Raw genomic sequence first — 12,494 nt, 5'->3', positions numbered from 1 at the left:
TAGACTGGCCTGCCTGTAGTCCAGACTTGTCTCCCATTGAAAATGTTTGGCGCAATATGAAGCGTAAAATACAACAACGGAGACCCCAGACTATTGAACAACTTAAGCTGTAAATCAAGCAAGAATGGGAAAGAAATCCACCTGAAAAGCTTCAAAAATTGGTCTCCTCAGTTCCCAAACTTTTACTGAGTGTTGTTAAAAGGAAAGGCCATACAACACAGTGGTAAACATTTTTTGTCTGTAGCCCCTAGACCAGGGGTCACCAACCTTTTTGAAACCAAGAGCTACTTCTTGGGTACTGATTAACGCGAAGGGCTACCAGTTTGACACGTAAACACGAAAAAAATGAAAATTTAATTTTGAAACATAGTTTATCTTCAATTTCGACTATTTAAAATTCAAAATTCAACCGGAAAAAGAAGAGAAAAACTAGCTAATTCGAATATTTTTGAAAAAATAAAAAAAATAATTTATGGAACATCATTAGTAATTTTTCCTGATTAAGATTAATTTTTGAATTTTGATGACATGTTTTAAATAGGTTAAAATCCAATCTGCACTTTGTCAGAATATATAACAAATTGGACCAAGTTATATTTCTAACAAAGACAAATCATTATTTCTTCTAGATTTTCCAGAACAAAAATTTTAAAAGAAATTCAAAAGACTTTGAAATAAGATTTAAATTTGATTCTACAGGTTTTCTAGATTTGCCAGAATAATTTTTTTGAATTTTAATCATAATAATCCAATCCAATCCACTTTATTTATATAGCACATTTAAACAACAAAATGTTTCCAAAGTGCTGCACAACAATATTAAACACAATTAAAAACAATATAAAATAAATATGATTAAAAACAATTTCAAAGGGTAAAACCAATTAAAACAGTAAATAGAAAGCAAAAAGCAAAATTTTAAAAACACAGAGGACAACAGAGGACCACACAACTCAGGTAGTGTTAAAAGCCAGAGAATAAAAGTGGGTCTTAAGACGAGACTTAAAACACTCCACTGTGGGAGCAGTTCGAACATGGAGGGGCAGAGTGTTCCAGAGCTTAGGGGGCCGACCACAGAGAAGGCCCTGTCTCCCCTGGTTTTAAGTCTCGTCTTGGACACCACGAGCTGGAGCTGGCTCTCGGACCTCAGAGCGCGCGCAGGATTGTAAGTTTGGATGAGGTCCGAGATATACTGAGGTGCCAGTCCATGTAAAGCTTTAAAAACAAACAGCAAGGTTTTAAAATCAATTCTAAAATGAACAGGGAGCCAGTGCAAACTCTCAAGGATTGGGGTTATATGCTGGCGTCTCCTGGCCCCTGTTAAAAGTCGTGCTGCCGCATTCTGGACTAACTGCAACCGGGGGAGAGCTTTTTGGCTAATGCCAGCATAAAGTGCATTGCAGTAGTCCAGGCGACTTGAAATAAAAGCATGCACGACTTGTTCAAAAAGGTTAAAAGATAAAAACGGTTTTACCTTTGCTAAAAGACGAAGATGATAAAAATACGATTTTAAAACGCCATTGACTTGTTTGTCAAGTTTAAAATCGCTGTCTATAGTGACGCCAAGGCTGGTGACTTTGGGACGCACATAATTTTGCAATGGTCCCAAGTCAGTGAGGGCCGGACCAAACACTAAAATTTCCGTTTTTCCCTCATTCATTATTAAAAAATTCTGGGCTAACCAAGCCTTGACGTCGCATAGACAGTTGAGAAGGAGTGTCAGGGGGCCGTGGCCTTTTGAAATAGGCATATAAATTTGGCATAATAAGTTTGAAGAAATATTTCACAAATATTCTTTGTCGAAAAAACAGAAGCTGAAATGAAGAATTCAATTAAAATGTATTTATTATTCTTTACAATGAAAAAAATTAATTTACTTGAACATTGATTTAAATTGTCAGGAAAGAAGAGGAAGGAATTTAAAAGGTAAAAAGGTATATGTGTTTAAAAATCCTAAAATAATTTTTAAGGTTGTATTTTTACTCTAAAATTGTCTTTCTGAAAGTTATAAGAAGCAAAGTAATAAAAAATAAATGAATTTATTTAAACAAGTGAAGACCAAGTCTTTAAAATATTTTCTTGGATTTCCAAATTCTATTTGAGTTTTGTCTTTGTTAGAATTAAAAATGTCGAGCAAAGCGAGACCAGCTTGCTAGTAAATAAATAAAATTTAAAAAATAGAGGCAGCTCACTGGTAAGTGCTGCTATTTGAGCTATTTTTAGAACAGGCCAGCGGGCGACTCATCTGGTCTTTACGGGCGACCTGGTGCCCGCGGGCACCGCGTTGGTGACCCCTGCCCTAGACAATGTGGAGTACATGTACAGTACATTCAAGTAACAATAACATTAACAAAAAAGAAGAAAGGCCAGGATGAAATAACACCCACATAGTTACCTTCACACTTGTTTAATCCAATATTGTAAAAAAAAAACAGAACATACGAGGAGCCATGGTCTCATCTAGTGGCCTGTAGCACTGTAGTGTTGATATTTTATCCAGTTTTATGCTTAGACATGTTTAATCTAGGCCAAAAATAAGTAGACTATGCTCTTAAAGCATAATTTGGCAAGGAACAACTGTATTGATATGCAGTATGTGGCTAATTAATTAATGGTACTCCATCTTTCTATTTGCCATGTGCGCTCTTTTTAGTTGGAAATCCATAATTGACCACCTGCTGACTCATGAAAAGACCATGTTTAAAGACCTCATGAGTGAGTACAACAACTTTCCAGGACACGGTTGCTAGAATAAAATAACAATTGTATGAATGTCCCACTTGACTGTTGTAGGCATGCAAAGCAGTTCCTTGAAACTTTTTTCCAACATGGACCAGAAACCCATGCTCCTGAAACGCCAGGCGTTTGCGATGTTCAGTGGAGAACTGGACCAATATCATCTTTATCTTCCCCTCATCCAAGGTGGGACATTGTCTATTGCACACACTTAGTAGTGATACGTGTATTGGTAAAAAAAAAAAAAGGTGATTTCTCCGTCCCACCAGAGCGTCTCACGGAAGCTTTACGGATGAATCCTAGCCCTGCCGTGTCTGCTCAGATGTTCCTGATGTTCCGTGTTCTCCTGCTGCGAATTTCATCTCAGCACCTGACATCTCTTTGGCCGATCATGGTCACAGAGCTGGTAAAACCTTGCAAGATGTATATGGTTTTGACAAACACACTCTTTGTCTAATCGGAAATTGTGTTGTTTTTTTTAGATTCGCATATTTGCGCGTCTCGAGAAAGCTCTGCTGGAAGATAAAGATGTCTCTAAGTGAGCGCAACATTTTTTCCCTCCCCCGTGAATTTCCTGACAACGTGACACTCATAATTCTCTCTGTTTGTGTGCTCCTAGGCTGGCTAAAGTTGTACGTGGAGCCCTTGACAGAAACACTCCAGTTAATTTCTCTCAGGCAGAGTTGGATTTGTACCTGTCAGCTTGCAAGTTTCTGGACACCTCCTTGGCTTTTCCCCCAGAGAGGATACCACTCTTTCAGATGTAAGCAGTCACACATTTGGGCAAAAATAATGTCATTATTCTCACAAAAGAGAGTTAGCCGTCTCACATTTCACCATTTCTGGAGGTAATGACAACATACCGGCCCCCGGAGTTCAGTTCAAAACAAGGGAGACAAACATTTTTTGCAGTAACTTCCTAAAAACACTCTATTGCTCCTGTTGTATAGAGGAACTTGGTCCGCTGTAAACACATTGGCAGATCCCTGCATTTAAAAATGTTAACCTTGCCAGCAAACGTAAAAAACAGAGGTCCAAACTTGTGTTTTAGACAACGAAGGGCGGTGTTCCTCAAAGCTCCCATTTTAGGTCCTCTCCTTCATGGCATTTTTTTCCCCCCGTAATGGGATTAATGGGATTAAAGATATAACTCAGATAGAGCCAGTAGTCATTTGTTCAATTTCTTTAGTTATACTAGTGGTGTTCTTCAAGGTTCCATTTTAGGTCCTCTCTTTTTCATCATTTGGGTTTAGAGATGTAACAATAGACGGAAATAGGGATGTCCGATAATGGCTTTTTGCCGATATCCGATATTCCGATATTGTCTAACTCTTTAATTACCGATACCGATATCAACCGATACCGATATCAACCGATACTGATATATACAGTCGTGGAATTAACACATTATTATGCCTAATTTGGACAACCAGGTATGGTGAAGATAAGGTCCTTTTTTAAAATATTAATAAGATAAAATAAGATAAATAAATTAAAAACATTTTCTTGAATAAAAAAGAAAGTAAAACAATATAAAAACAGTTACATAGGAACTAGTAATTAATGAAAATGAGTAAAATTAACTGTTAAAGGTTAGTACTATTACTGGACCAGCAGCACGCACATGTGTGCTTACGGACTGTATCCCTTGCAGACTGTATTGATATATATTGATATATAATGTAGGAACCAGAATATTAATAACAGAAAGAAACAACCCTTTTGTGTGAATGAGTGTAAATGGGGGAGGGAGTTTTTTTGGGTTGGTGCACTAATTGTAAGTGTATCTTGTGTTTTTTATGTTGATTTAATTAAAAAACAACAACAACAAAACAAAACAAAAAACGATACCGATAATAAAAAAAACGATACTGATAATTTTCGTTATTACATTTTAAAGCCTCCTCTCTGAGCTGCCACCTTACCGTGGTAGAGGAGTTTGCGTGTCCCAATGATCCTAGGAGCTATGTTGTCCGGGGGCTTTATGCCCCCTGGTAGGGTCTCCCAAGACAAACTGGTCCTAGGTGAGGGATCAGACAAAGAGCAGCTCGAAGACCTCCATGACGAATAAAAATAAAGGACCCAGATTTCCCTCGCCCGGACGCGGGTCACCGGGGCCCCCCTCTGGAGCCAGGCCCGGAGGTGGGGCACGATGGCGAGCGCCTGGTGGCCGGGCCTGTCCCCATGGGGCCCGGCCGGGCACAGCCCGAAGAGGCAACGTGGGTCCCCCTTCCAATGGGCTCACCACCCATAGCAGGGGCCATAGAGGTCGGGTGCATTGTGAGCTGGGCGGCAGCCGACGGCAGGGCACTTGGCGGTCCGATCCTCGGCTACAGAAGCTAGCTCTTGGGACGTGGAACGTCACCTCGCTGGGGGGGAAGGAGCCTGAGCTAGTGCGCGAGGTTGAGAAGTTCCGGCTAGATATAGTCGGACTCACTTCGACGCACAGCAAGGGCTCTGGAACCAGTTCTCTCGAGAGGGGCTGGACTCTCTTCCACTCTGGCGTTGCCGGCAATGAGAGGCGACGGGCTGGGGTGGCAATTCTTGTTGCCCCCCGGCTCAGAGCCTGTACGTTGGAGTTCAACCCGATGGACGAGAGGGTAGTTTCCCTCCGCCTTCGGGTGGGGGGACGGGTCCTGACTGTGGTTTGCGCTTACGCGCCAAACCGCAGCTCAGAGTACCCACCCTTTTTGGATTCGCTCTTGAGAGTGCTCCCCCGGGTGATTCCCTCGTTCTACTGGGGGACTTCAATGCTCATGTTGGCAGCGACAGTGAAACCTGGAGAGGCGTGATTGGGAAGAATGGCCGCCCGGATCTGAACCCGAGTGGTGTTCTGTTATTGGACTTTTGTGCCCGTCACAGATTGTCCATAATGAACACCATGTTCGAACATAAGGGTGTCCATATGTGCACTTGGCACCAGGACACCCTAGGCCGCAGTTCCATGATCGACTTTGTAGTTGTGTCATCGGATTTGCGGCCTCATGTTTTGGACACTCGGGTGAAGAGAGGGGCGGAGCTATCAACCGATCACCACCTGGTGGTGAGTTGGCTGCGATGGTGGGGGAGGATGCCGGACAGACCTGGCAGGCCCAAACGCATTGTGAGGGTTTGCTGGGAACGTCTGGCAGAGTCTCCTGTCAGAGGGAGTTTCAATTCCCACCTCCGGAAGAACTTTGAACATGTCACGAGGGAGGTGCTGGACATTGAGTCCGAGTGGACCATGTTCCGCACCTCTATTGTCGAGGCAGCTGATTGGAGCTGTGGTCGCAAGGTAGTTGGTGCCTGTCGTGGCGGTAATCCTAGAACCCGTTGGTGGACACCGGCGGTGAGGGATGCCGTCAAGCTGAAGAAGGAGTCCTATCGGGTTCTTTTGGCTCATAGGACTCATGAGGCAGCGGACAGGTACCGACAGGCCAAGCGGTGTGCGGCTTCAGCGGTTGCGGAGGCAAAAACTCGGACATGGGAGGAGTTCGGGGAGGCCATGGAAAACGACTTCCGGACGGCTTCGAAGCGATTCTGGACCACCATCCGCCGCCTCAGGAAGGGGAAGCAGTGCACTATCAACACCGTGTATGGTGAGGATGGTGTTCTGCTGACCTCGACTGCGGATGTTGTGGATCGGTGGAGGGAATACTTCGAATACCTCCTCAATCCCACCAACACGTCTTCCTATGAGGAAGCAGTGCCTGGGGAATCTGTGGTGGGCTCTTCTATTTCTGGGGCTGAGGTTGCTGAGGTAGTTAAAAAGCTCCTCGGTGGCAAGGCCCCGGGGGTGGATGAGAACCGCCCGGAGTTCCTTAAGGCTCTGGATGCTGTGGGGCTGTCTTGGTTGACAAGACTCTGCAGCATCGCGTGGACATCGAGGGCGGTACCTCTGGATTGGCAGATCGGGGTGGTGGTTCCTCTCTTTAAGAAGGGGAACCGGAGGGTGTGTTCTAACTATCGTGGGATCACACTCCTCAGCCTTCCCGGTAAGGTCTATTCAGGTGTACTGGAGAGGAGGCTACGCCGGATAGTTGAACCTCGGATTCAGGAGGAACAGTGTGGTTTTCGTCCTGGTCGTGGAACTGTGGACCAGCTCTATACTCTCGGCAGGGTCCTTGAGGGTGCATGGGAGTTTGCCCAACCAGTCTACATGTGTTTTGTGGACTTGGAGAAGGCATTCGACCGTGTCCCTCGGGAAGTCCTGTGAGGAGTGCTCAGAGAGTATGGGGTATCGGACTGTCTGATTTTGGCGGTCCGATCCCTGTATGATCAGTGTCAGAGCTTGGTCCGCATTGCCGGCAGTAAGTCGGACACGTTTCCAGTGAGGGTTGGACTCCGCCAAGGCTGTCCTTTGTCACCGATTCTGTTCATAACTTTTATGGACAGAATTTCTAGGCGCAGTCAAGGCGTTGAGGGGATCTGGTTTGGTGGCTGCAGGATTAGGTCTCTGCTTTTTGCAGATGATGTGGTCCTGATGGCTTCATCTGGCCAGGATCTTCAGCTCTCGCTGGATCGGTTCGCAGCCGAGTGTGAAGCGACTGGGATGAGAATCAGCACTTCCAAGTCCGAGTCCATGGTTCTCGCCCGGAAAAGGGTGGAATGCCATCTTCGGGTTGGGGAGGAGACCCTGCCCCAAGTGGAGGAGTTCAAGTACCTCGGAGTCTTGTTCACGAGTGAGGGAAGAGTGGATCGTGAGATCGACAGGCGGATCGGTGCGGCATCTTCAGTAATGCGGACGCTGTATCGATCCGTTGTGGTGAAGAAGGAGCTGAGCCGGAAGGCAAAGCTCTCAATTTACCGGTCGATCTACGTTCCCATCCTCACCTATGGTCATGAGCTTTGGGTTATGACCGAAAGGACAAGATCACGGGTACAAGCGGCCGAAATGAGTTTCCTCCGCCGGGTGGCAGGGCTCTCCCTTAGAGATAGGGTGAGAAGCTCTGTCATCCGGGGGGAGCTCAAAGTAAAGCCGCTGCTCCTCCACATCGAGAGGAGCCAGATGAGGTGGTTCGGGCATCTGGTCAGGATGCCACCCGATCGCCTCTCTCGGGAGGTGTTTAGGGCACGTCCGACCGGTAGGAGGCCACGGGGAAGACCCAGGACACGCTGGGAAGACTATGTCTCCCGGCTGGCCTGGGAACGCCTCGGGATCCCCCGGGAGGAGCTGGACGAAGTGGCTGGGGAGAGGGAAGTCTGGGCTTCCCTGCTTAGGCTGCTGCCCCCGCGACCCGACCTCGGATAAGCGGAAGAAGATGGATGGATGGATGGATGGATGGCATTTTAAAGCATTTATCAACCGATAATATCAGCAGGCCGATATTATCGGACATCTCTAGACGGTAATAATGATAACCGTGGTAAAACTCCTGACGGTATCACCAGTTTGTATTAAAACTATCGAAAAAACATAATTTATCACTGCACTTTGATAAAATCATGGACTGACCGGCACCGGCTTGCTAGCTTAAATGATAACATGAAAACAAGAGACCTTAAACCTGGTAAACCTGACAGGTCTGCCTGGTTGACCACGCCTTTTTAGAACAGCTGATAGGCAACAAGTCAAAGTGGTCAGGTGACCTGCAGCTGAGAGTCGAAACAGGTCAGGTAAAAATTCCATCTAGTATACCGAAAATATTGTTTCACAAAAAGAAAATTTCAAAAGCGTATAAAATGTTAACAATGTTACATCGCTATATGGGCTATTCAACTGGTGGTCAGCGAGTTTAGTTAAAAAAACTTGTGAGAGACTTAAATATTTTTGCAGAAGGTCCTTAAAACAGTAGAGCGCTCCTGTAACTCTAACAAAATAAATATACCAAAATCAAATGTCTACTGTAGAGGACGCTGGTTCTCCAGCATATACAAAATAAGACTAATAGTGAAGGGAGAAGTCCGGATCTCCGGACTTCCTTAGCTTTCTGGAAATGTGGACCCCAAGACAATTTAGTTGAGTATCCCTGCTACACTACATATACCATAGAGTAATCCGTATACAGCCTGCATAGCTGCTGAAAATTAGTCAACACACAGCCAATATTTTTTGGCAACAAAAGTGAGTAGCCAAATAAATGACCTATGTGTTGTCACATACAGGTGGTAGTGTCATGGCCTGCATGACACTACCACCTTCTCATTGGTGAGCAGCGTTTTTTTTAGTTTTTTGTTTTTTTAGAATAAACTCATATTCTAGCATCTACAATGATATTGTGAAGCAGAGGATGACCTCCTACTTTGGGGAAACAGCCTGCATTTCAGCTTTCCTGACAACTTAAGTTTTCTAACATGTTGTTGAAGGTGTGTTTAGGCTTATTATCATGTTGGAAAACTGCCATGTGGTCCAGTTTCCCAAGGGAAGGAATTACTGCGATGATTTAGAACACAGGTGTCAAACTCAAGGCCCGAGGGGCAAATCTGACCCGCTACATAATTTAAAGTGGACCACAAAGTAATTTTATGTGGTCCACCGCATTATTTTACGTGGCCTGCCACGTCATTTTATGTGGTCCGCCTGATGATGTAAAGTAGTCCGCCACATGATGTAAAGTGGCCTGCCACATCATTTTAAGTGGTCCTGTCTCATTATTTTATTTGGTCCCGCCGCTTTATTTCATGTGGTCTTGCCACATCATTTTATGTATTCCCGCCGCTTTATTTTATGTGGACCAGCCACATTATTTTATGTGGTCCTGCCGTTTTAATTTATGTAGTCCCGCCGTTTTATTTTATGTGGTCCCACCGCTTTACTTTATGTGGTCCCGCCGCTTTGTTTTATGTTGTCCCGCCGCTTTATTATATGTGGTCCCACCGCTTTACTTTATGTGGTCCGGCCGTTTTGTTTTATGTGGTCCCGCCGCGTCGTTTTATGTGGTCCCGCCGTTTTAATTTATATGGTCCCGCCGATTTAATTTATGTGGTCCCGCCGCTGTAATTTATGTGGTCCCGCCGTTTTATTTTATGTGGTCCCACTGCTTTATTTTATGTGATTCAGCCACATTATTTTATGTGGTCCTGCCGTTTTAATTTATGTAGTCCCACCGCTTTACTTTATGTGGTCCCGCCGCTTTGTTTTATGTGGTCACGCCACATTATTTTATGTGGTCCCGCCGTTTTATTTCATGTGGCCCAGCCGCTTTATTTCATGTGGTCTTGCCACATTATTTTATGTGGTCTCGTCACATTATTTTATGTGGTCCCGCCGCTTTAATTTATGTGGTGCCGCTGTATTATTTTACGTGGTCCCGTCGCATTATTTTATGTGCTCCACCACGTCATTTTATGTGGTTTTGCCGCATCATTTATATTGGCCCGCTACGTAATTTCCTGCCACATTATCTCATGTGGTCCCGCCGCTTTATTTTATGTGGTCCCTTCACTTTATTTTATGTGGTCCCGCCGCTTTATATTTTATGTGGTGCCTCCACTTTATTTTATGTGGTCCCGCCGCTTTATTTAAAGTGGTCCCGCCACATTATTTTATGTGGTCCTGCCGCTTTAATTTATGTGGTCCCGCTGTATTATTTTATGTGGTCCTGTCGCATTATTTTATGTGGTTCACCACGTCATTTTATGTGGTCCTGCCGCATTACTTAATGTGGTCCGCCGCATCATTTATATTAGCTTGCTAAGTATTTTCCTGCCGCATATTTTATGTGGCCCGCCACATGATTTATAGTGACCTTCCACATCATTTTTTGTGGTCCTGTCGCGTCATTTATTCAATCAATCAATCAATCATCAATCAATGTTTATTTATATACCGGTAGCCCTAAATCACAAGTGTCTCAAAGGGCTGCACAAGCCACAACGACATCCTCGGTACAGAGCCCACATAAGGGCAAGGAAAAACTCACCCCAGTGGGACGTCGATGTGAATGACTATGAGAAACCTTGGAGAGGACCGCATATGTGGGTAACCCCCCCCCCCCCCCCCTCTAGGGGAGACCGAATGCAATGGATGTCAAGTGGGTCTGACATAATATTGTGAGAGTCCAATCCATAGTGGATCCAACATAATAGTAAGAGTCCAGTCCATAATGGGGCCAGCAGGAAACCATACCGAGCGGAGACGGGTCAGCAGCGCAGAGATGTTCCCAGGCGAGTGGTCCACCCCGGGTCCCGACTCTGGACAGCCAGCACTTCATCCATGGCCACCGGACCTGTGTCCCCCCTCCACAAGGGAGAGGGGGGAGCAGAGGAGAAAGGACTGGTCCAAAAAAGGGGGACTATTTAAAGGCTAGAGTATACAAATGAGTTTTAAGATGGGACTTAAATGCTTCTACTGAGGTAGCATCTCTAATTGTTACCGGGAGGGCATTCCATAGTACTGGAGCCCCAATAGAAAACACTCTGTAGCCCGCAGACTTTTTTTGGACTCCGGGAATCACTAATAAGCCGGAGTTCTTTGAACGCAGATTTCTTGCCGGGACGTATGGTACAATACAATCGGCAAGATAGGCTGGAGCTAGACCGTGTAGTATTTTATACGTAAGTAGTAAAACCTTAAAGTCGCATCTTAAGTGCACAGGAAGCCATTGCAGGTGAGCCAGTATAGGCGTAATATGATCAAACTTTCTTGTTCTTGTCAAAAGTCTAGCAGCCGCATTTTGTACCAACTGTAATCTTTTAATGCTAGACATAGGGAGACCCGAAAATAATACGTTACAGTAATCGAGACGAGACGTAACGAACGCATGAATAATGATCTCAGCGTCGCTATTTTAGCGATATTACGGAGATGAAAGAAGGCCGTTTTAGTAACAATGGTGCTTAAATGGTGCGTCGCATCATTTAAGTGGCCAGCCACGTCATTTCCTGACGCATTATTTTATGTGGTCCACCGCATCATGTAAGGTGGCCCGCCACGTCATTTTATGTGGCTCTGCTGCATTATTTAATGTGGTCCGCCACATTATTTTATTAGGCTCGCAGCATTATTTAATGTGATCCGCCGTATCATTTTATGTGACATGCTGCATAATTTTATGTGGCCCGCAATGTGATTTATATGGCCTGGAAAAAAGGTTGGAAATAATAAAAAACTTTCTGTCTGAATGCGTGCATTCTTTCAATGTACTGCATCCGATTGTATATGATGTTCACTTTAATATTATCTGATCCTGTAACAAGCAAAGCAAGTAATCCATCAATCGATTAGTAAAAATTATAGTAATCCATAAAATGTTCCTATTCAAATTGTGTAACTAGGCTATTGTACTGTACATTTATATTTATATATAGTCACTGTTACATGTGGCCCTCTGAAGCCAGCAATAAATGTGATGTAGACCCTAACAAAAACTAGTTAGACACACCTGTTTCCCCTGAAAGAACCGCAGTTTATCAGTGCCGGCACCACTCATGCAGCCCCAGATCATAAATCACTTTTTTGACAATAATGGCTGTGTTCAGTCCTTTTGTAGTTGTCAAGCTTTAGACGTATTACTCTCAAATATAGTCAAGTTTAATTGTTATTGTATTGTCCCTTGAAAATATATTGTGTAATAAAAATAGTGAGGGGTAAAAATGCTGTACATCGCTTATGGATGTGGATTATATTCTTAGATATGGTCTATTTCTGATTCCATTTACAGGTATCGCTGGGCATTTGTCCCTGAGGTGGATGTGCGTCACTACAGCGGTCCAGAGAGTACACTGATAGAAGGACAACAGGAATGCAAGCCCCATGTTGTCCGGATACTAGATGGAATACAACAACGTTATGGGGTAAGAAGAGATGACGAATATCCCATTTATTTCTTCCAATTTAT

The 12,494-nt window shown here is 44.4% G+C and overlaps 1 protein-coding gene across 1 annotated transcript in view; it reads left to right on the top strand.

The window, feature by feature from the left end:
• The window catches only part of dop1b (DOP1 leucine zipper like protein B), a 60,731-nt gene that overhangs the window by 47,358 nt on the left and 879 nt on the right, over positions 1 to 12,494 (top strand). Inside the window, exons 32-37 of the mRNA XM_061971388.2 lie at positions 2,654 to 2,715; positions 2,794 to 2,922; positions 3,006 to 3,142; positions 3,219 to 3,274; positions 3,356 to 3,499; positions 12,318 to 12,450. Coding sequence (XP_061827372.2) covers positions 2,654 to 2,715; positions 2,794 to 2,922; positions 3,006 to 3,142; positions 3,219 to 3,274; positions 3,356 to 3,499; positions 12,318 to 12,450 — 661 coding nt within the window. The remainder of the gene's footprint in view (positions 1 to 2,653; positions 2,716 to 2,793; positions 2,923 to 3,005; positions 3,143 to 3,218; positions 3,275 to 3,355; positions 3,500 to 12,317; positions 12,451 to 12,494) is intronic.

This window comes from Nerophis lumbriciformis, linkage group LG13 (genome assembly GCF_033978685.3).
Source record: "Nerophis lumbriciformis linkage group LG13, RoL_Nlum_v2.1, whole genome shotgun sequence".
Classification (NCBI taxonomy): domain Eukaryota; kingdom Metazoa; phylum Chordata; class Actinopteri; order Syngnathiformes; family Syngnathidae; genus Nerophis; species Nerophis lumbriciformis.
This window is presented reverse-complemented; position numbering and strand designations above follow the sequence as displayed.